Here is a 25,849-nt window from a genome sequence, read left to right as displayed (position 1 = left end):
GTGCTAGTAGATCATTTAAGGGTATTTTACTAGTTTCCCTTAAAGAAGTTCTCCCCTCAGAAAAACAAACTGTTTAGCAACTAACTAATTTAAAGATAAAAGGGACGCGGGTGGCGCTGTGGGTAAAACCTCAGCGCCTAGGGCTTGCCGATCGCATGGTCGGCGGTTCGAATCCCCGCGACGGGGTGAGCTCCCATCTTTCGGTCCCAGCTCCTGCCCACCTAGCAGTTCGAAAGCACTCCTAAGTGCAAGTAGATAAATAGGTACCGCTTTCTAGCGGGAAGGTAAACGGCGTTTCCATGTGCTGCGCTGGTGCCGGCTCGCCAGAGCAGCTTCGTCACGCTGGCCACATAACCCGGAAGTGTCTCCGGACAGCGCTGGCCCCCGGCCTCTTAAGTGAGATGGGCGCACAACCCTACAGTCGGACATGACTGGCCCGTACGGGCAGGGGTACCTTTACCTTAACTTAAAGGTTGTTACTACGAACAGACCAACCAACCAGGGGAAAGGCCACTAACAACAGCAAACATGTTTACAGGATTGCAGGACCTGACCCATCCACTAGCCAACTGGGATAAGGTTAAGGAGATACAAGTAATTGAAGAATAGTTTACTAGTTTGCTAATTTGGAAAATTAAGCCGACTGTATTTGGGCATACATGACACAGACTCTATGGAGATTCCAAAAATCTGACAAGGCCAGAGTTTAAATTCTCAACCTAGAGTAGCAATTTACAAATATTCTGGAAGATGAAATAGAGCATTTAGAAAATCAAGAAATAGTAGTATTGCTAATTCCAGTTCAATAAGTTGCATGACTATTAATATAGATTCAGACAATAAACACCTAGGTGGTATTCAACTAGGTTTTACACAGAGTAGGCTTATTGAATTTATAGGACCTAACCTACCCATGGTAATTTATTTCAATGAGACTGATTAAAACTTAGTTGAAGATAGATAGCTAGATAGATAGATAGGTAACATTTCATTGCTGTCCCTGTTCAACTATGTCTAAGTTTGAATGAGAAAATGTGCTGGTATATATTTAGAAAATCAATGCAGCCTCAGTCCTTCCCTAGTCTTGCTGGTGCTATGCTCCTGGGAGCTAAACCATGGTTTGGCTTAGTATTACATCTGAACCTAAGCTTGTGCTTTATCTCATTCCAAACCACAGCTGTTCTCCTCCACTTATTGACTCTCCTCCTCAAAATATGAACCTGAGGCAACCAATTTACATGAGGGCAGGGGGAATCAATGCTCCTCAGCTGGCTTCTACTAATGTCCATTTATAGTATTTATTTCCAATCTCTTTCCGCTTTCAAGAAGCTGATGGCTGACAACAGTAGATAATGCCATGAAACAGAAAACAGTTTATTAAACACATTAAAAACAATACAACTCAGAAAAAGGAAGTTAAACAGCTGCTTGGACAGAACCAGCAGCAATTATCACACACATGTGTCTAAATAAAAAATGTTTTCACACTTCTAAAATAATAGAGTTAGAATCTAGCAACTGCTTATTCATGAAGAAGTTCCAAAACAAGGGTGCCATGTTCTTGAAATTCACAGATAGATAGAATCCAGATAGATAGAATCTAGATAGATAGAATCCAGATAGATAGAATCTTCACAGATAGATAGAATCCAGAGCATGGCATTTCTCCAGCTCACCTCCATCAGTTCACCGAGGACTGTATAATTTCATTAGGTGGAATCCAAATGGTGCCCGTGCACTCGTGCAAAAGCTTTTGATCCAGTGGGCACCTCCGCTTACTAAAAGGGAGGTGAAGTGATTTGAACCAATTTGCAATTCCCTTTATGGACCTCCATACCATTTTCTACCTTGCTATGGAATGTTCCTCAACTCCCTCAAGCTGGGGGATGCATGAGATACTGGCAAAAAAAGCCCCTCCCCTCTTCTTCCATTAATGGAGGCATCAACTGAATTAAAAGTCCTTCTGTGAGTGCAAGGGCACCAAATGAATGCCACTCATTAAGTTTTTCACCCTACACTAATATGCTGTGTTTGGGGTGGAATGGTCTTACGACAACTCAGAGCAGAGAATGATTACCTAAGATCTTGAATAATCTAAATGTTTGTTTTACACATCTAAAGTCACTGTATATTACTTTTGTAATGTTAACAACCACCTGATTCATGACCTAAATATTATATTGTATGCACGCACACAAATTTTAATATTCACGTATGTCTCCATCTCACATGTGTGAAACTTTCATGCACACTTATGCACATTCTCACATGTGTCAAAAACTTCTTGCTTAATATAAGTCCCAGTGTGACTTCATGAGGATTAAAAAAACAACCAAGTAGTTTGAAGAGTGAAACATGTCTGCACACCTTGATACCGGGGCCTGAGATGTATATTTTTAGGGCCCACATTATTTTTGTGATTGCAAGTTGTTTTAAGCTCTTTTTAACATTGTGTTTTAATTGTTGCAACCCACCCTGGGATGATAGAGTGTATAATAATAATAATAATAATAATAATAATAATAATAATAATAATAATTTGCAAAATCCACACTTGCACACTTATCAACAACAACAAAAATTTAAACAGAATTCACTGGTAAACCATAAATATTTATGTAATAGTAATGCCTGAGGAGTTAGTATACAGTTTTATATTTTTAATGGTTTTTTAAGACTTAAAAAACAAATCTAGGCCACAATTCAGACAGCCATGCAAGAAGACTGGCACCACCCAAAGGGGTTTTTGACCTCTATTTCTCAAGCAGCAGCCTCCTGCACATCATGGCAAACTGCTTTAGAAACTCAGGGGAATTTCCAAAGCAGTTTGATCAATGCGGCATTGGGGGTGGGGCAGGGAAGGGGGGGAATCTGCCATTCAAATAAAAAACAAAAAAGACAGATGCCCAGCTGGGTACACCTAACAGCTCTCTAGATCGTGGCCTGAAATCTTTGGCATTCAAGGCCCACACTTCTAAAGATTTTCTATTTTGCCTATGAATGCTATTTTCACAAACAAGGAACAGTACCTTCCTATGGGATTACAGCATGACAGAGGTGTAGTTGGCCCGTGGGATTAATTAAAAGGGCTAGCATTTATTGCTCGCTCCTTTTGAATTGTTCCCATTTTCGTTAAACATTACTGCTTTTTAAGTTGGTCATGGTATGCCAAACCAAAATGACACAGACCTTTCATGCAAATACAGGATAATATTGGTTACAGAAGTATTCGACATCACTATACGCCTTCAAGAAATCTTAACTTTGTATTTCTTTTCAAGTCAGAAGTTAGCTGAAACATACTCTATAGAAAGTATAATATTTCAAAGTTCTCTATTTAGAAGCAAGCAACTTCCATATTTTAAAACATGAAATACCAAAGTATTAAATCACAACTGACACCACGGCAGGCATCTGTTTTTCTACTACAATTTAACAGCCCCATTATATCCACAATCAAAGCAAAATGAGCATGTATACAGGCAGTTACAATTTAAAATGAAATTTAACGAAAGCCTGTTCCCAAAATAAGCAGAATTTGCTATACTTACTGAATGTTTCTCCTGCTGGCCCATAACTCCATGGTTAGCTGGGATTGCAAGAGGTTTCATAATGAACAAACATATGCTGAACTGAATTTACACATCATGTACCAATTTCTCATGGATAGCAAATCATCCTCTACTGCATTAAACTAAACAAACAAAAACCAAGGGAAAAACCAAGCCAAGAGCTCAAAGTGCCGTTCACAAAATCTCTCACACTTGTAGTGCAGAAAAGCAATCCAAACAGCAGCAATTGTCTCCATTTTTATAACACTCGAAGTCTTAAGCGTGCAAGGATGTAAAGTGCCTGGCAACACTATACATATCCAGCATTCTTCTACAAGAACGAGAGCATTCCCTGAGAGCGAAAGGGAGGAAAAAAAGGGGGGGGGGGGGAGAAAAGCTAAAATGGCTGACTGCACACAGACTCCCTCAAAAAAGCTTAATACAGTATTATATTAGTAAGGGTGCGGGAACCAGCTTCCTGCATTCAGCCAAGCATTGTTAATACTCCTGTTTAATTTGCAATCACAGTAATAAAGAGCCCCTCACCCCCATTAAAAAAAATAAAAAATCAGGGCAGAGCATGTGAATAGGGACCTCCCCTCTGGCTGCTAATGATGCTGACAGGGTGACCAGTGATCTCTGTTCCACTCAACTAACCAAGTTCGCACAATTAATCCAAGCGGCATGACATTGACGGACATTTAATTTAATGATGCCTGTCCCTCACATTCAAAGAAACCATGCCTACCATCAAGAGAGTCACTAAGGGGAAAAAACAAAAAAAACCCAAACAAACCAAAAACACCAAAGGCACATACACAGAGAAAAACCTAGAGAATCATGAGTCTGAATGTAATACGCCAATATAATTACGTTATTGTGCTTACTTTGGAAGACCATGGCTGCAGGCAGTTGGCATAGCAACGCACAAGGAAAGCCATTTCCTGGGTAGAAAGAACGCTTCCTTTTCTAAATAAAAAATTCCTCTTAGGATACAAACGGCATTGCTGCTTCCTGCAGAAAGCAAAGACACTGTAGTCTGTCTCTTAACCTGCACACAGGCACACTCAATGCAGTTCTAATGATGTAAGTGGATCTCTCTCTGCCTCCCTCCCTCTCCCCCTATACATCGAAATATTCAACTCAAATGGAAGACACATTCCTTGCGGCTTGCCCCCTCGGCTGCTTAACTATTTCACTCATTAAGGTACAGATGGACAATTCAGATAGAGTAACAAGCGCTTGCCTGTATTATGTCAGCTTCTGTAGGTCAAGCAAATCCCAAATGGGAAGGAATCCATTGATTGCTGGCTCCAATGAATACCACTGAAGGCAGGGTGGGAATAAGGAGAAAGACTTACTTGAACAGGCTCTGAACTAAATATCATTTTTCACCAAGGTGAATATAAAGCAATGGTGTTTGCTGCCACCTCCTCCCCCACCCTCCCCCACCCAAAAATAATGTTGCGGCAAAGCTGTAAATATCTCTATCAACTGCTTAATAATGGCATACTTGACAAGCTTTCATGGGCACACAGGTATGATACTGTTCAGGCTTAGGTAACTGAAAGGTGCATAGCTGTGAATTTTCACAATCCTCCGCTGAAATTTGTTTAAATAAAGTCTGCAGTTTGCCACACAGGTCAAACATGTAGTTTCCATTAAAAGAGGTGTACAGTTCACAGAATATAGCACTGGAATAGGCAGGCAGGCTCTAAATTTATACAGATACAACATGTCTCTTGAAGGTAGTATTTCATTTTTAAAATGGAGAAATTAACCAAGCCACTCCCATGTAAAACTAGCTCTGTCACCACAGCATTATGGCACATGAACTAAGCTGAAGGGCATACTCCAGCCAAAAAAAGCACAAAGCCCTGCAACATTACAAGCAACACACTTCCACGATGTTTTTATGCAAGTCATCAGTGAGAAAAATAAGAAAGACTTTGTGCCATCAATTTTTTATCATCAAAATCTGACCTTTTTACACTTACAATGCATTCCTGGTATTCAAGCCCATGTGCACACACAATTTGGGAGAGAAAGGCAGGGAAAGAATGCTCATTTCTGCTACTACAGTAGCAAAAATTGAACAGACGACAAGAACTTTAAACATATATTTATGAACAATATAGAAAAGTGCCAGAGACAGAGGCTGCAGCTGTTTCTACCAGACACATGCATTCTCAGTTGGTTAATTTAATCTGTCATACAGTAATGCTTTCCTGTACTGACTGCAGGTCAAAGCTCACTTGGCAGACCAAAAGGTGATTCTCTAAAAGTCTATTTTTATAAAGCCATAGTATTCTTTAAAAAATAAAAACAAGCACCACCACTAAACCATATTTTAAAGTTTTGGATCATTCATTTTTAGGCTTGTGTATACCATAATAATCTGTCCTGTATTCTTTTTAAAACACACATTAAAATATGTTTCCTTAGAATGGAAATCTAGAATAAGACTAATATGGGACCGTAGGTTTTTCTGCAGGGTTCGACTATGGAAAAACTGCCTTTATGCATGTGTATTCACACGTGCAAGAGTATTTTTGAAAGCATTTTACAGTATTGTGGGAGCTGATAGCACTCATTTGAAGCAGTGGTCTTCAAATTTATTTTTAGCTGTAGCCAAAGAACAAACGTGGACACGTTTGTCACCCTCCCACCATCACTGTTTATTCCGACTGCAAATCTTTTCCCTTTAAACATATAAAAGAAAGCAAATGAGGAAACGCCCTACTCTGGACTCTTTGGTTCTTAATATCTAGGAAGCACCCTCCCCAACAATGGTTTTCTTATTGCATCTTTTCCTCTTGAAGCCATGCCCAGAACACTTCTGTCTCTAGATTTTAGTGGACACATGACACTGGTGGTAATGTGGCTAACATTTCTGAAGTCACAAGTGCCACAGGCAGTAGTTTATAGTGGGTAAGGCTTGAGCTTCCTTCTGCAGTGATACCTGCTAGGAAAAGCAGAAGTGGGATGTGAGGAAGTGTGGCAATTGCTTCTCCCACCATGTGCTATGGCTGTCAAAAGAAGACAGCTCAGATATACTAATCACAGAGCAACACAAAACCTATCTAGAAGAGCTCTCACACAGCTGCTGGGCTTTCTTCTGGCAAGCTGCAGCAAGTCGTCTGACTCACTAAGCTCTTACTACTTCCTCACTGGAGTGGAAGGCACAGCCCTGTAGACAAAAGCTCTCTGTTTGTTTGGGGGTTTTTCCTGTTCCCATATTCTGGTTTCTTATCCTCTTTTTCTCCTTCCTTCTTCACATTTTGTTCTGATAGCCCGACTTATGACAAGACTCCGCAGATGCAAAGGCTTGATTCCATGGCTACCTGGCTACTGTTGAGCTGCAATAAAAAATGTGTTAGGCTCATGTGGCAGCAGCCTGAGGTATGTGGAACTAGCAGAAGTCATTTTCAAATGCCCTAAGGTGCCCACAGAGAGGTGGAGAAAACAAATGTTTACCAAGGTCACTGAAAGAAGCATGTTTAGATTTAAATTAGGAAATGCTGCTCAGCAGTTAAGCACAAAGGCTGTACAGTCTCACTTCACAAAGGTTAACTACGTATGGACTAGGGACACTGAGGTCCCAGTCACAACTTGTCGATTTTACAGATGGCAGAGATGCATAGCATTAGCCTTGCACACCTTCCCTTCCCCCACCATGTGCAAAACCTTCAAGGTCAATTATCTTAAGCCACAAAAGGAAAAAACTTAAGGATGATCAAAAATTAGTTGCAGAACAAGTGAAAATTACAAATAAATAGAAAATCTTTAAATGTTAAAAATCAGCTGGACCTGGTTCATTCTGTATATTCTATGCATGGCATGGGAAAGGTCTATGAGCCCTCTATCCCCAAGTTTCAGTTCTATACCTTAGAACATAGGTAGGCAAAGTAAGGCCTGGGGGGCAGATCCGGCCCAATTGCCTTCTAAATCTGGCCCGCGGACGGTTTGGGAATCAGCGTGTTTTTACATGAGTAGAATGTTTGCTTTTATTTAAAATGCATCTCTGGGTTATTTATGGGGCATAGGAATTCGTTCTTTTTTTCAAAATATAGTCTGAGGGACAAGGTCTGAGAGACAGTGGTCCAGCCCCCTACTGAAAAAGTATGCTGACCACTGGAGCAACCTCCCCCATTTGGTAACACTCAAATTGTTTGTCCTAAATTCCCATCTTCCATAACCAATTGGCCATGCTGGCTGAGGCTGATAAGATTTGTAGTTCAGAATATGTGCAGAGCATAAGGCTGCGAAAAGCTGTCCTACTGTATATAATGTCTGTACTCTGGAGCTGTGAAAACAGGCCCAAGTCTAGAATAGTAGTAAGCAACTGACCAATACAAACACACTTAACACAGGCTTGGAAAAATTAGGTAGCCTTAGGATACAATTTAAAGACCTCACTATATACCCATTACTCTGTTATCAAACCTATGTTTTTCATTAGAAATACATTGGAACTTACTATCAATGAAATCCCTATGGACACAGATGTCATGTCACTTGCATTTCAATTCCCAGAATATACTCTTATCTAATGACATGATATCACTGTCATGCAAATTTAGATGTCAGCAAAGTATGAAGTAATGGAATTATTTATTAGTGACAAAGAATTAGTTCAGAAATAGTGACCATAATTTCATCATAGAGTGTGAAGGTGCCTGAAAGGGTAATTAAGTCCAATACTTGCTGATGCTGGAAATCTACTAGTACAGTATCCCTGATAAGTAACTACCCAGACTTGCTCTGCTTAAAAATCTGTAAAGAAGAACAGTCAACTGCCTTCCAAGGCAGCCTTTTTCATTGTTAAATAGGCTGTGGTGTCAGAAAGTTCTTCCTAAAATTAAGTCTAAATTAGGGGTTCCCAAACTAGGGCTTGTGGACCACAGACCACAGCATGGTGGTCCGCAGCAGGTATGCATTAAACATTCATATTATTTTTTATTTAATTTGTATTGTATTGTATTGTATTACAGTTTGCATTCCACTAAATTGAAATTGTAAGAATACAAATGCAATATAAGAAATAAAAGAAGCAATAAAAATACAAATAAAAACCATGCAGCATCTAAGCATCTGTCACTGATGCTTTAATTGAGTTTCCTGCATTGCAGGATACTAGATGACCCTCGGGGTCCCTTCTAACTCTACAATTCTACCATTCTAAGCACAATGCATTACAACTGCTACAACAGGCAGAAACTAATAGCACCACACATTGCAATATCCAATATCTTTTAGAAAGAATCATTGTAACACAAACTGCCAAAATAGGGGGGAATCCTACTCATTTACAATTTAACTCAACACTTTTAACACCACTGTTGGCAGTCCCATCTACCTGACATTCTTTGGCTACCTTCATTATTTCATATCATTATGGCAATCCCATTCTTTTTTAGTAGACAAAAGTGCTATTACAAACCTAGCTAAATCATTTATCCAAGCAGTCTAATTTGTCAGCAAAATATATCAACATCCCCTCTGCTACCCAAAGCCTTGCTTCTCAATCATTTTGTGAGAAATTTTCATCTGGGGCAGTTATAAAAACTAAACTGCAACTATACGTTCCATGGGTTCCACTGCTGGTTGGTAAAATGGTAAAGGTTAAGTCCAGTCGAATTCGACCAGGGGGTGCGGCACTCACCTCTGCCTTCAGGCCAAGGAAGCTGGTGTTTGTCCACAGACAGCTTTCCAGGTCATGTGGCCAGCATGACTAAACCACTTCTGGTACAACGGAACACCGTGACAGAAACCAGAGCACACAGAAACACAGTTTACCTTCCCACAGCAGTGGTACCTATTTACTTCCTGGCGCTGATATGTTTTCGAACTGCTAGGTTGGCAGGAGCTGGAAAGAGCAACGGGAGCCCACACCACTACATGGATTTAAACTGCCAACCTTATCATAGGCAAGCCCAAGACGCTCGGTAGTTTAGACCACAGCACCACCTACCCCTGCTGGTTGACTATGCACTGATGTCATTGTGGGCAAGTACTAAGTGTCAAGTACAAGATCCAACATTGATGAAAATAGGGTGGTGGTTGGGCATCATTAGTGATGATGGCAGTGAACTTATGAACACCTTACTTTGTGGTCTCAAACACAAACAGGAGGTAGAACATTCAGAATAGCATCAAGTCAATACTTTAATAAGGACATCCAGTAAGTGATGAAAACCACCCATTATACCTATTGCCACCCTTCCAATCTGTAATGCACTGAATAACTCATCTGCATTGCCATAAAGTACTGCCAACTTCTACAACTATGACACCAATACATCACAATCTCAATGAGATTAAATAGGGTACTACCTCTCCTTATGAACGATGAACTATGAACAAAAAGTGCCTTCCCAGTACTATATCCAACCTGGACAACTATAGCAGCAGAATGACTATCTCCTCAGTAGCTTTCTTTATAACTAATCTTTTTGCAGGGCTGCAGTAGTAACAAGCAACAGTAACACTACTCAAATCGAGTAGTAACACTATTCAAATTGCAAAATAAAAGGGCAGGTTTCAGCACATCATTACCCTTTGGTCTGAGTGGCTGCAGTAGATATAATGGCAGCAATTAAGAACTATGTGATCTGAATCATGGTTGCCAATCCACTACTAAAGCCAACCGTAGGCAGGCTGGCAATCATATGTGGATGCCCGAGTATGGCTCTTTAGTTTATTCCCATACCACTTGAAATTTTCAGTTTTGTAAAAAGGGAAATATAATTACCATGACTTATTATTATTAATATATTACTATTTAACCTTAAAATATTACATTTGCAAATAATGTTATAGTGCATTTTTCTTAGATTCTCTAGGTTTAGGCTTAGATCCTGTTAACATTCTATCTTCACCACCTCTATTAGTAATATATGCTGCATGGTTAACCCATTTGCTGGTGTTCCAGACCATCTGTACAAATACCATTCTGTTGAGCTGTTACTGTGGATGAATCCATAATCCAGATCTTTAATACACCCAGCAATGAGCACAGACACATTGGTGCCTTAGCTGGGTTTGCTGCTGACACCTGCCAATCTTGCTTTAATTGCAGATTGGTTAGTCATATAGCACATTCTGTTCTTAGCTTTTAGAGAAAAACATTCCATTTACATTTCCTACTGCTTAAAAGAGCAGCAGTGTGTATAAAGGTATTAAATATTTTTAATCCGTGACTCCTGTTTAAATAGCTACTTTAAAACAGAAACATTAGAAAACTATGGAAGTGTTTGCGCCATTCCAGCTAATGCCAGCTGTTTTGTTAGCAGGATTTAATAACTAAACTAGAAAAGCCTGCCATATGCAAACACACAAGTTTTAAGCTGCAAAAATACTTTAAAATCTATTTTAATTATACCTCAAAAAAGGAGGCTTAAGTGTTCACATATCTTACAAATCTTATACCTTGGAGTGTTTCAAATGTTTCAAAAGCAACAGCATTAAAGCAATCCTGGCTAGTACAGGTGGTGGGCCCTCGATTTTTAAATTTGCATATTTATGGCTGTTTATGCATAGTTAGTAGAGTAGAGACATCACCTTACCAACAAAAGTCCGTATAGTTAAAGCCATGGTTTTCCCAGTAGTGATGTATGGAAGTGAGAGCTGGACCATAAAGAAGGCTGATCACCGAAGAATTGATGCTTTTGAATTATGGTGCTGGAGGAGACTCTTGAGAGTCCCATGAACTGCAAGAAGATCAAACGTATCCATTCTTAAGGAAATCAGCCCTGAGTGTTCACTGGAAGGACAGATCGTGAAGCTGAGGCTCCAATACTTTGGCCACCTCATGAGAAGAAAAGACTCCCTGGAAAAGACCCTGATGTTGGGAAAGATGGAGGACACAAGGAGAAGGGGACGACAGAGGATGAGATGGTTGGACAGTGTTCTCGAAGCTACAAACAAACATGAGTCTGACCAAACTGCGGGAGGCAGTGGAAGACAGAAGTGCCTGGCGTTCTCTGGTCCATGGGGTCACGAAGAGTCGGACACGACTAAATGACTAAACAAAAAAAAATGCATATTTATGGATTGCTGAAGGAACTATCACACAAACAGGATCACTTTTCCTTTGCATCAGCCAATGTGGAGGGGAGGGGCTATCCTGCTTAGGGCTCTGCTCAGGTGCACAAGAGAGTTTAGAGAGCTTGTAGCAATCTTGTGTACCCAAGCCCATAGCTTAGCAGGATTGCTTACCCTTTTGCAACAGCGATCCTGCTTAGTGCTGGGTTCCAAAAGCGCTGTTTGAAGCATCTATCCTTGAACGTTCAAAGGAGAGGGGGCTACTTCAAACAGTGCTTTTGAGAAATTCTTTAAGGCAGCCACTGCACTCCTGTTTTAGAGGGTCTGAGGTTCTCCACTCCTGCTATAGTTAATGACAGAGTGGGCACTGTAACTGCTCCTTACTCTGCTAAGACACCACAGGACTAAGGGAAGGGAGTATGCTTGGGCACCTGGGAGTGGCAAGAGAGTAGCAGATGGTGCAAGAGTTCAGTCAAGGTATCTGAAGGTTTACATTCCATTTAGCCTTAAGTCTTCCAAACTCCCTAGATTTCGATCAAAGTCAGGCTCCAACAGGTACTCATAACATCCCTCATTTTCAGTGCTCAAGCTCCCTCAGTTCTCAGACATGCTGCTGGCCAGCTGCTTGGACTTGGGTTCTGCGGTGGCAAAACTATGGTCCCAGTTAAGCTAATTATTTCAGACATGTTTAAGTCAAGTCTCCTTAGAATCATAGCCATCGACACTGATGTGATCAATCTAAAGAAAGCAGTCCGCAGCTTTAATCAGAATAGTGAGTTTTGCTGTTGTTTTTATAACAATCATAAGTTTAAGGATACTTGGAGTTTGAACAGTCAAGGACTGACTGATTGATTGATTGATTGATTGATTGATTAGTTAGTTAGCCACCCTTAATAAATATCCATTGGGTATCTAACAAACAAAACATTTATAAATAGAGAATGACATCCAATAGTGGCCACCCACTAGTGGACAAGGATTCCAATGGTGAGACAAGACTTACCCTTCCTCTCCTCCCCTACCCCCTGCAGCTCCCATACAGCCCAAAAGTTCAGGCCACAGAGAAGGGGAAGCTTGTATGGCATGGGTGCCCCCCCCCCATTATACTTTTTAGGAAAAGAATCCAAAAAGACAGGAAAATGCTTTTATTTCATAGCTACAGCACCATGGCCAAGAAAGCCCTTTCCCTGGTAGACATCTGCCAGTAATCAGATGTCATGCAACCAGAGCAAGGCTTAAGGTTTGGGTAGGCTATGCAGGAGGCAATCTTCCAGGAAACCTGCCCTAAGCCAATTAGGGCTTGTCAGGTTGAAACCAGCACTTTAATTCCCAGGAATGAGCTGAGAGTCAGGAGTTGCATACATTGACAGACATTTCATCTCTAGGTCCCTATTTCTAAGTGTGATCAGATTAAATTTATTTACTGCATACTGACTGGTTACCTCTGCACAAGTCATAGCAGACTAGTGCCCCCACTCATTAAAAATGGCAGCTCAACAACAAATTTTGATGCATGAATTTGACTGAATACTATGGATTATATTTTTATTCATCAACATGAAACTAATACCAATATCTCTATTCCTGCTCTAGAACTACAAAAGGATGCAAGATGCCCAAGCATAATGTATATACAATATTCAAATATTGCAAAGTTAGTAGCAAACCAGTGGTGAATAAAAGTTTTAGTATTCAATGTTTTTCCAAGTTTTTAACAATCGTCTGTCATTCAATTTTCTACTGAATTTATGTACAGGTTTCAATTTTCTATTATTAAATGGATTTCTCTCAAGGAAGGTTGCCCAATCTTCTCTTAACAAATAAGCATACATTTAACACTAGCATTTAATGTGACACAACTCCACATTTCAGTAATTCAGAAAAAATAAATGCCACCTGATACAAAAACTGCTTATTGAAGAATATCTCAGTAACTCTCTTAACAGATTTATAAGCTTACAGGGCAGGCAACCCAGCACTGTCAATTTTCACAAATTGGAAACAGGACCCAGACTGGCAGGCATATTACTGACACCTAAATTGCCTAAAATGCAGCATGGCTTGATACACAACACCCTTATTACAGTGAATTTCCAAAGCAACCAAAAGATGGGTCCAATTATGGCATCAATACAAGCTCTTCTTCCAAGGGGAATGGAAGAAGAGCAAATCCCAGTGGACACACACGTTTGCAGCAAAGATGATGTAATGTATAGAGACAGAAAGGTATCCTCAGACAGAAGCTGAAACTTAGGTAAACAGACCACACAGTACCTTGAACTGCTGTGCACTTCTTTCAACTGTGTGCGTGTGTGTGTGCGCGCGCGCACAGACACACACGCACACGCACACACACACACAGTGGCAACAGAAACTGTAACAGTATCTCAGGTTGTTATCCATACGTTTGCCACATTGATATGACAAAAAAATAAATAAACAGTACTGGCTATGAGTTAAGAATAGTCACTCAAGCACCTTGTGAGAATATAAATTTAGGATATACGTAAGCAAAACCAAGTTAAATATGCCACTACAGCTAATAAATACATCCATCCTGACATACATCAAAAAATTCAAAGCCCTAAATGTTCTTAAATCATTATACTTTAGGAATACTTAGTACCTGGTTATTTTGTCTAGTACTAAAACTACTTTTGACTTCTACCCTCAGATGCTGCTAATCTCTATAGGATTTCAGATGTTAGGATGAAATATTACAACTGAAAGTATTAAAAAGTGCAGCCTATGACAAACCAATGAAATTAATAGTGTTAAGCTACTATTAAGTATTAAACCACTAACTTTAGATATACAGCTATAGATTGCAAACATAGTACAGTCGTACCTTGGATCCCAAACGCCTTGCAACTCAAATGTTTTGGCTCCCGAATGCCGCAAACCCGTAAGTGAGTTTTCCGGTTTGCAAACGTTCTTTGGAAGCCGAACGACCGGAGCAGCCTCTGCGGCTTCCAATTGAGTGAAGGAAGCTCCTGAAGCCAATCGGAAACCGCGCCTTGGTTGTCAAACATTTTCAGAAGACGAATGGATTCCATTCGACAACTAAGGTACGACTGTAACACAGTATTTAACTACTACTCTTAATATTTTTTTATTTACAGAATTGTATTAATGGTGTGAAGTCAAGCTTATATATTGATCTTCACCTTTCCTGAACAGCACATAAAAAGATACAGTGGTCTCTGATGCATTATCTATCTTACTAGTAAAAAAATAATTCACCTTACACATATCTTTTACAAATACAAACCAAGCCCTACGAGGAACAGTTGAGGGAGTTGGGTATGTTTCGCCTGGTAAAGAAGGGACTGAGAGGAGACATGAGAGCCATCTTCAAACATCTAAAGGGCTTTCACAACAATAAGCTTATTTTTTCCTGCTACATAGGCTAGGACCTAAACCAACAGATTCAAGTTATAAGAAAGGAGATTCTAACTAACCATCAGGAATAACCTTCTGACAGTAAGAGCTGTTCCATGGTGAAACAGACTCCCACCACAAGTGGTGGGCTCTCCTTCCTTGGATGTTTTTAAGCAGAGGTTGGGTAGAGCTACCTGTCATGTATAATCTAGTGAAATTCCTGCATTGCAGGGGGCTGCACTAGACGGCCCTGGCGATTCCTTCCAACTCTACAATTATATGATTCTATGACCCAGAATTTGGAGCTGGATTAGTTTATAAATATTGTGGCCCTTATTTGACCCACAAGGCTGTTATTGACAAACCATGCAGACACTGACATGGTATCAAAGGAACAACTAGGAGCTTAAAGTGACCTCCTGTTATTTAGCTGGAGCAGGGCACGCTTCTACCAACCATCAGCTGATGAATGGTGGAAGCACAACTTGGCCCAGGAGCAGAAAGTGGTTTGCACTGAAACTTCTGCGAAAGTGAATGGGGGCAGGGGGCAACTCCATTTTAGCAGTGGTTTCAAAACAAATCATTTCTTGCTCCTGTAGCAACCCTCTTTGAAGGTGCAAGTTCACCTTCAAAGAGGCTCATCACCTGACATCATTGACAACTGTGAAATATGGCCTGTGAGGGTTAGGGGAGGTTTCCACCCCTGTTGCAGTCTATGCATACCCCCTAATGCTTACATAACTGTGTTGGATTCACTGCCACGTGTGCAAATGGGGTTAAAATAGCGATTGACAACTGCTGTGATAGTATAGAATGTTCATAAACAGTAAAAATTCAGGTAGTAAAAGTGTCAACATTCATGAAAGGAGAAATGAGGCAGAGAAGAGTGGGTTTGAGGAAGCTCCAAAGTGAACCTTGTGCTCTCCTGCCAGGGACAGCTTTTCTATTTATGTTAAGTTGAAAACATCAAAGCATCTACATATATTACACACAGAGATATATTATATTCTGTATCCTTTTATCAACCAGCGTTCCAGTAAGATGCCTTCTGATGTTGTGTATTTGGCATTCTCAGAGGCCACTACAGTCATAATTTCACACAAACACACCATGATTGCAATTTAAAATAAAAACAGTTATGCTATAGTGATTATGCTATTACTACCTTAAATTTGTATGCAAGATAAAGCACTGGAAGGATAATATAACCATAATAATTATATGTTTTATGCATGTTTTTCACTGCTTGCTTACAATAGCTTACAATTCTGTGACATAAAATTAACTCTTACTAGCTAGTTCATAACAAAATATCACACTGTTTAAATTTTAAACAAGTGAAAATACTGCCACTAATAATTAAAGTAATTCCGTAAGTCCCTCCCCTCCAGCTTCCATTCTACTTTCTGTTTCAACACCTTTTGTATTTTAGGAACATGTGGTTTCTATAGTATCTATAGGTGCAACTAATATAGAGCAGAATAAAAATAATCTGTTTTGTAACAGTACGCCCTACAAATATTCAGCTTGTATCAGAGCCATTATCTACAAACTTCTGCTTCAAAATGCAACAGCTAAAGAGACACTGGTTGGGTAATGGATATTAAATGATGACATAAATGAAGAATGTTCTCTTCGATGTGAGTACTTTATCATTTCTGTATGTCATATACTGATACCACATGACGACTTCTAACAACAAAATACACCACCACAGGCAATGAATTATTATTTTTTTAAGGTAAAAACTGAAATGCAAGTAATGGTGATGTCACTAGGCTCTATCTACATTCAGTTTGTGTGATTTTAACTGAAGGTAAACTGTGTATCATATAGTGTAACAGAATGGATGCAGCAACAGCAAACTAGTATTAAGACATTAGTTACACTCCAAAATGGGGGGGGGGGGGGTGTAAAGGGTTAGAGGACCATACACATAAGTTACAATACCTGCTGTTTAGTGCATTCCTGTGAGCCAAAATGAAATGAATGCCATATAGGAGGAAAGGAAAAGATGAACATTATCAGAGATGCTCAAAACATATAGTACTATTATGAAACTAATGCTATTATGTAAGGAAGGTTCTTAAATGGACTTATGAGTTTGGTGTAGATACTCTCCCTGACCCATATGGCCACTTAACATACAACAGTATAATAGCAGCATTGCTAGTATTTGTCAAGCACTTTCCTTTAAAACATAACATATATTCACTTCTCTGTCATTATGTACACTAGTCTTTGAAACACAGTCAGCTGAACACATACAATCTCAATCAGTATATCTACATATTATAACCCTAAAAGAAACTAGAACACTGTAAAGAAATTCATATTTTATTTGGCAGCCATGTTTTCCTGCCTTGATATGTATAGCACAAAAGGGAAGACTTGCATCTCTAAACTCTCTGTGGGTACATATGAGAAAACCACATCTAAAATGAGGTTCTTTGCATGTTCCTACCATGTGTTTGGAGAGGCACGTCTTCCTACAAACAAACTGATTAACTTTGAGTAATGGGAAATATGATCATAAATTAACATTTTCCTTTTAGTCATTCATAAAAGTGATCAAGAAGTATGCCATATTAGTACACCACAAATCAACTTATTAGATTTCAGTAAATTGTTCATAATAAAATTACAATGAAAGCTGGGGTTACATCAAAACCTGAAAAATCAGGCCTTCTGTCATACAAGCAAAACACCTAAGTATTGAAGAATCTCACAAGGCATCTAAGAAAAAACTTGGACAATTAACAAGAGACATAGTTAAACCTTTAGGTGCTAACAGTTGCAGGTGGAATTGTAGATGGAAATTGACAGGAATTTTTATAAATTCTTAATTAAATTCCTAATTTAATTAATTAAATTTTAATTAACTCCTAATTTTTAGGAAAGGAAACTGAGAAATCCTGAGTACTTTAAAATCCGAGAGAGCACATGAAGAATCTCAAATGGCTATGTACTCCTGAGGCTTTATATTGTGAGGAACTCTGAGTTCCTACAGAGTTAATCACAAACACTAAAGAATAGCTCACATGGTCATTTTGGGAGACTTTTATTCCCTGCATGAAGAACTGTATTCCATATCAGCTCAGGAATACAATTATGTGAAGATAAATCATGTGAACTAGCAATATATAGGGAGATGCTGGTTCCCTTTTCATAACATTGTGAAATGTTTCTGGTTTGTCAAGTCTTCGAGTGAAACTATATTTTTTGAGGTGCTTATAGTAGTTTTAAATGTTTGTTTTATTTGATTGTATACCTCTCTGCAGCTTTGAGAAAAGAACTATTAAAATACTTGTTAAATATGCAACACAGCATCAACATACGTGATTGTGAGGGTTTTTTGTTGCCACACAACAATACTTATTTATAGAAATATGGTGGCACTGCTCCTCAAGGCAATTCAGATTAACAAAACAAATTCTTACTATTAGAAAAAAGTGAAAGCAACAAAACTACAATAAAAACAAAGTAAGAAACAAATATAACTTATGAGTTGAAACTCATTAAAAGCCTGATGAAATAAAAATGTATTGACTGCCACATAAAACCCATTTATGATGCGGCCAGTCAAGCCTCTATCAGGAGAAAGCTACACAGATAAGGAAAGGCCCAATCTCACACTACCATTACCCTTGGTGGCAGAACAGAACAGGGCTTCAGATGATGACTGATAGGCATCTTCATGCAGAAGGATGCAGTCCCAAGGAGGACATTCTGGTCCCAACATATTTATAATTTTATAGGTATGTGTAAATGTCATAATTCCCCATACAATTATGTACTAGAATACTGTTTGCATAATGGAAAGTGCTAATGTGAATAGCATTGGTGCCAAATTAGTTCCAGCAATGTGCAGCTGATACTGTGAATTAGTAAGAAACAATACTTGATGATGATAAGATATGTTTTAATATAACACCCATCTTAAGCACTTAGGCACATAGAACACAAATATGGGTTTCTTCCATTTTGAACATCAGTGTTCGCAATTTTGTAATTCTACGCTACAGTGATGAACTGTGAAGACTTTTCTCCATCAGTCTGAGAATGCAGAATAATTATAATTTGAAGGCTAAAGCAATATAGACATAATGCTCTCTCAGATGATAAAGGCATGGTGTAGATTTGTTAGAACAATTTGATATTAGTCACATCAGTATAAACAACCCGCTCTGGTCTACTTCTCATGCTGAGAAGAGATAAAGCAAAATAATGGCCTAAATAGATGATAGTGCTTCAAGAAGAAGTGGCTATTCACAGAACTTAATGTTTCAGTGATTGGTTTATTGATGTCTTTTAAACTAAATAAAGTCAGCAGAATTATCTATTACAGAGATCAAATTTGAATAAAGTGTTTTAAGCTGGCATTTTGGAGCTGATCTGCTCCAAAAGCAGTATTTCTAAACTATCCCAACGACATACACTTAACTACAAGTTCAGTTTCTTCTTTATAGCTGCTAAAGAATCTCCTACACATGAAATTTTGAGAAAGGCAAATTGTGGCCATGTGAATATTTCACAAAATGAGAATGAGCATTTGGCAACTGCTAATATTCAAATTTGTTACACTATCAAAATAATTTGGATGGCTTACCGTGTGATAACCTCTAGGTAACGGTGGTTTCCCTACAGGATAAGCATCCACAGTGTCAATAATTGTTTGTCTTTCTCCTTTTTGATTGATTTTCCTAAATCTCCGTCGAGATTGTCTATGAGATGCTTGTCGCTGGAAATATTCTTCATTTTCATCCATATAATCCACCTGATAAAAAGGCATATTTAATAGCAAAAAATTACATTTTGTAATATGATAAAAATAAATAAGGTTATGGATGGCCTCTTCTCTGCCACAATTAGAAAGCACGGGCATTCATTTCAGTTTGAGATAGAACACACAAAATTGTACTCTCACAGAAATCAGCAGTACGTAGTTATAAAAATTTCTGCATTTTCCACAGTAGAAGCTATTCCTACATAGTGAGAATGAGCAGACATAATTCTTAAGACAATTATTCAGCTGACATTCATAATTTCTACAACTGACCTACTGTGCGTGTGCACACCTATGTATTTAGAAGCGTCTGTTTTTTACTCTCTCACACAGAAAGCTAGTTTCTTACTGGGGAGAAAAAAAAGAATATTTCTGAAGGAAGCAAACTTGAAGCTTTCCGGCTGATCTCAATAAGCCATTGGGGAGCTACCCCTCCCATCCTGTGGGAGCCAGCTCTTCTAAAACACAGCATCCTATTTCCTCTAAAGCAAGCAAAATTTTAAAAAGAAAAAAGAAAGATTTGAAGGAAAACTGCACAAGGGTATACTATAATAATGTCAACCCCCACAAAAAAATCTTCTGATACACACCTACAACAAGTCTTGCACACAGCCGTTTCTATTTTGGAGATGGTAGAAATCTGGATGCTCAGCTGCTAAGGTAACACTGTATTTGATAAGGCTCTGAGCTATGACAAAGCATGCAACAACTATTTTATAAAGAATTCTGTGCCAGTTCTAAATGCTACTGCAAGTATTGTGTGAGGTAGTATTAGCTGCAATACTGTATTGTGAGGCTCTACACCCACTGCTTGAAATACAGAAGAGGGGTAATGCCCTTGTTTCATATGGTGATTAATTCAATTATAGCAGGGAGAGCAGAAATCAGTCACCAAAAGGAAGTATTTAAAAATGTAAATGTTCCCTATACGTAGTGACAAGAATTTTTACTTAGAATTTGTAGAGTTGGAAGGTGCCATGAGGGTCATCTAGTCCAACCCAAAACATTTCCCTTTACAAAACAAAAGCAAAAAACCACCAAAAACAATAAGGTGCAAAACAATTATGTAATGGATTTTGCAATGCCTGAAATGTAGGGGGGGGGGGAGAGAAAAAACGGGAGGTCTTGAAGGAAACTGAATGGTCAGACCAGACCAACCTGAAAAGTAGGTTGTAGAGCTTCCTAAAAGGTCACTTTATGAATCTGCTAGTAATTGTGTGCTAAGAAGGCATATGTAAGAAAGTTTCTTTGCACAAAAATGAATTAATTTGCTCTGCTGCCCACTAAAATAGATATTCTGGCAGTATCTCCAGGTGTGTTGCTAAATCCAGCCTATCTTAAAGAAAGCTTTAAAAATTCCTACAAAACTAGGATTCCTTATTCAACACTGAATTTTAATCTGTGTAACAGATAAAATATAGTTATCCTGCATGCATACCTATTGTGCACATAATGACTTGGATTCTAAGGCAAGTTAACTTAAGAAAGTTCACGGGAAGAAAGTTTCCCATACCCTCATTCCCTCTGCAGCCACTTGTGCCTAAAGAAACTTGTTCAGACAATTGGGGGTGGGGGCTCCTCCTGAGAAACATGGGATGGGATCCAGAGAGCTGTCCAGCACCGTTCTATATAGTTCAGGACACACACACCCTTTCTAGACAAGTTTTTCAAGGGTTGCAGGTGGATGCAGGAGACAGGAGTTCTAGAATCATAGACTGCAGAGTTCGAAGGGACATATAACTTTCTTTCCATGGTCTTCCTTAAATTAACCTATTTTAAAAGTCAAGCAACTAACTCGTTTTAAAGATGGCAAATGATACACTTCTCAAATACATAACTGTACATTTCCTTAACACGGACATTCATCTAGTTATGCTTACCACAATCATTTCAGATGGCTCTAGAACAATGCATTCACAGCCACGTCTGAAGCTTCCTGCAGAACGTTTGCCAAAACTGAAAGAGGACAGAAAATACTTTGAGCAAAACCAAGTCTATAAAGCTACAGTTTTAAAATTTAATGCTATGCACATGACAAAACCACATTTTCAATCAAGTTTCGTCTTCTTCTGAGGCAATATCAGGAGTGGGGATGTATTGACAATACAAATTACTTAAAGGCTGCTTAAAATTTATGGGATTCTTCATTTTGTATTTTTGGCACACATGTTTCATAGTAGAAATTTGTCCCATTACTTTCTCCAATACTATACTGTTGAATACATGGCACATGGATCCAAATGTAAAATGTAAGACATTAGGACCACTCTTAAAATAGAAAAACTCAAAACGTTTATTCTCACCTCTGCACAAATTTTGCTTGTACTGATAAAAGGCAAGTCACTTGTAAAAATCTGTTAAACCACTAAGAACCTGTCTTTATATAGCTGAAATGTCAATAATTAGAAACTGCTATACTTGCTCAGCATCACAATGACGTTATGCTAGCATTACAGCAATCACTGTAGTAGAAAGGCAGTTTCTGGTTACTGGAGGAAAATGTTCGTAATCTTTGCCACTCCCTTTTCCTCTCAACCTGAATCCATCTGTGCCTCATATATGTGGAATTTCAGGTCTTTCAGCTCCAGAGCAGGAGTTCTCAAACCTTGTAGCCCCAGGGCCCACTTCAGATGGCTGAAAATTACTGAGTTCAGCCAGAGACAAAATGGTGGTGCAGGAGCAGTTACAAAATAGTGGGCAAGTTTGACAATCAACTGGCAATAATGGACATCACTTTCTACTAATATGTCATCCATCTTTGGAAACGTGTAAATTCTTCACCACTGTGTTTTCCTTGCGGTGAGCAGTTCCATTGATTAACCTTCCTCAAGCTAAGTACAGAAATTTGCTATGGAGGTATTGCAAATCAGTGTCCCCATTTTAAGCAGAATTTGCTGATCTGATGAAGGTTGCTTTTTCTTTTTTCTTTTTCCCTTCCTACCCCCACATGCCTCCCATCTCCTGTAATTTATTCTCCCATTCACCTTTTACATTCAACTTGAACCTTACTCTCCTCCAACTGCTAACAGTATCTTTCATCCCTCCTCTCTGGTTTTTTTATATTCACTTCTTCCTCCTACAGATAGGTAGCCGTGTTGGTCTGCCATAGTCAAAACAAAAAAAATTCCTTCCAGTAGCACCTTAAAGACCAACTAAGTTAGTTCTTGGTATGAGCTTTCGTGTGCATGCCCACTTTCCATCCTTCAGTCAGCAATTTTAATTGATTAAATAAATTAAGTTATTGCACTGTGTATCTGAAGAAGTGTGCATGCACACGAAAGCTCATACCAAGAACTAACTTAGTTGGTCTTTAAGGTGCTACTGGAAGGAATTTTTTTTGTTCTTCCTCCTACAACACCTTTCCTTCCTTATCCCTTTCATTTCTATTTCCTGTTTGCTGTATTATTATTTTTTTTAATTAACATTCATGGTGAATATTAACATTTTAGCTTCCTTCCTAATTTCTCTTCAGAGGAATTTCTTCCTAATTTCTCCTCAGAGGAAGAGAACTTCCTTTCCCTTTTCTTTCTTCATTGAACTCTTCTCCCTGCCACCATTGCTCCAGCTGGCGCTGGTATCAGCTGAAGGCTATGTCATGACTTGGGGGCAGGGAAGACAAGTGAAGAGGCACTGGGCAGGCTATGGCACTGAAGCCCACTTGAACATTGCCTAAAGCCCACTGGTGCATCCTGGCCCACTGTCTGAGAAACACTGCTCCGCAACCACACTTCTTTGCTCATGGCATTCACCTTCCCACTTTCCATCCTTCAGTCAGCAATTTTAATTGATTAAATCAATTAAGTTATTGCACTCATACTATGAAGGCTGAATTTAGATTATCAATGAGAGCCTCTAGGTCAGGGTTACCTAAATGCCAGAGTACAAAGTTGTCAAACCTGAATTTTTAGTAATGTAAATGAAATAAAGTCAAGAAATGTCAATATATAATCAAGATTTATTAATCATCAATCAATATTACTAAGAATCATCTTATTAAATACAGAGATCCCGCACTGGCAAGGGAGGTGCACTCTGTGTAAGTCAATTCCCTTTATTTATGAGGCTCACAATCCCTAATTAATTTTTGCACTATAACTTGTGAACTTCTTTTCCACCCTAGGCCCTTTTCAAAGCATGCTTTTGACTCCATGCTCTTTATTCTCCCCATGCGGTCCCACTGGTCAAATGGGGTCGCTCTTCACAACACAAATGAAAAGCAGCATTGTCATGCAAGAGACCACCTTGAGATTGGTCACGTAAGCCAAATCATCATCATCATCATCATCATCATCATCACCACCACCATTTTATTATTTATACACCACCTATCTGACTGGTGTAGTAAAATTGTATCACACAGAGGGAAGGGAATAAACAGTCTTGGTATAGTAATTCTGCTGTCGTCCCGGTACTGGGATTGCCTGGGGTGTCTGTGTGTTCCTGCTCCCATGGAAAAGCATTAATTGATCCCTTGTAACAGTTCTACCTTTACCTCTAATCCTACAAGCCCATGAAACTTATTTGATTCCCAATTTGAATAGGTCAGCTGTCTTGAGGTGGAAGTGCAGGCTCCTTAAACAAACCATGCTTTGTGGTGGGAACTGAATGATATTTCACCACCTTAAGTGATCGAGAGATCAGTTAAAATTACACCTGAAAATTATATGTCCGCTAAATTATGCAGCAGTTTATACAGATATTCACTGCTGATATTAATCTGCAGGGACTCCAACATTTATTTTTGCATTTAGACTGAGAGTATGCTGAGTGCACAGACGGATAGAAGTATCATAATTTTTCTTTGGGACTATGATTCAAAGGCTGACTCGGAATGCCATGGGGAACAGACAGCAGCAAGAATGCTATGTCATGAGACAGGGTGACCTAATTCTGCATCACCCCATCCCCCGTCCTGGGTAGACAGTCAGACTTAACCCATGGCACCAATTAGGAATTAAGGAATGCTGGGAAGAAATGCAAGAACCTCTCCCACTCTCAGAAATCTCCCTCTCCCATAGGACCATATTCCTAAAATGACCATATTCCTTCTTGTTATCTCTTAGCACCTTTCGATACTATTGACCATTGTATTCTCAAGAGGTTCTATGAGTTAGGAATCACAGCCATGACATCATGGTGGTTTTGCTCCAAGCTGCAGGGATGTTTCCAGAGAAGGGCACAGCAAATTCCAAACTCTGCAGCATTCAATTTATTTAAGGGCTTTATGCACTGCTTCTCACTATATGTCTCAAAGACATTTTCAAAAAATATATACAATACACAAAACTGATATCATAGATTAAAATATCAAGAACCAGAACCATTAAAACAACTTAAAAAATACAAATAACCTGACATCTGAAACTTAGCAAGGACAGTGCTGCCTGATTTCTAATGGAGGAAGTTCCATAGAGTTGGGCACACTACACTTAAAGCACAACTTCTGGTTGTCATGAGACATCCTTTTGGTCCATGGGGGAGGGAGTGTCATTAATAGTGCTGCCATCCAGTTATGCTGTGGCATCCTGCAAGATTTAATCTTGTCCCACATGCTATTTAACATCAGTATGAAGCTGCCAAGAGCAGTCATCCAGAGACTGAGGCTCATTGCCACCAATATGCAGATGATACCCAGGTCTATTTCTCCATGCCATTAGAACCAGATGAAGCTGTTTTATGCTGAACCACTCCCTGGGGGCAGGGGTTGAATGAGGTCCAATAACTTAGGCTGAAACCTGGCACAATAGGTTGATATATGGTTCTTGTATACAGGAATTAAATGAATGGTGTGCTCTTGATGATCTCTCTCTCTCTCTCTCTCTCTCTCTCTCTCTCTCACACACACACACACACACACACACACACACACACACACACACAGTGTGTGTCATAGCAAGGGGTGCCTATTTCCAACTCTGGCTGATACACCACTTACATCTGTTCCTGGACTGGGATGGACTTGCCTTGGTGGCTCATGCTAAGAGTACTGTAATGTAATCTCTGTCAATCCAGAAACTATAGCAAGAGCAGAACTCAACCTCCAGAGGGCTGACTGATGCATCTGTTGCGATGGTGCAATGGCACT

The 25,849-nt window shown here is 39.2% G+C and overlaps 1 protein-coding gene across 8 annotated transcripts in view; it reads right to left on the bottom strand.

The window, feature by feature from the left end:
* The window catches only part of RAPGEF2 (Rap guanine nucleotide exchange factor 2), a 164,672-nt gene that overhangs the window by 58,148 nt on the left and 80,675 nt on the right, over nucleotides 1–25,849 (bottom strand). For 4 of the 8 annotated variants that reach the window (XM_028743032.2, XM_028743030.2, XM_028743028.2 and 1 more), the window contains exons 5-7: nucleotides 21,645–21,720; nucleotides 19,588–19,755; nucleotides 16,929–16,946 (exon numbers count right to left, since the gene is read on the bottom strand). In XM_028743032.2, coding sequence (XP_028598865.1) covers nucleotides 16,929–16,946; nucleotides 19,588–19,755; nucleotides 21,645–21,720 — 262 coding nt within the window. Of the gene's footprint in view, nucleotides 1–3,551; nucleotides 3,905–4,438; nucleotides 4,508–16,928; nucleotides 16,947–19,587; nucleotides 19,756–21,644; nucleotides 21,721–25,849 lie in introns of those variants that run through there. The other 4 variants (XM_028743031.2, XM_028743029.2, XM_028743035.2 and 1 more) reach the window with 3 other exon arrangements.

The sequence above is a fragment of the Podarcis muralis genome, chromosome 9, assembly GCF_964188315.1.
Source record: "Podarcis muralis chromosome 9, rPodMur119.hap1.1, whole genome shotgun sequence".
NCBI lineage: Eukaryota > Metazoa > Chordata > Lepidosauria > Squamata > Lacertidae > Podarcis > Podarcis muralis.
The sequence above is the reverse complement of the archived record's forward strand: the minus strand, read 5'-3'. Positions and strand labels throughout refer to the sequence as shown.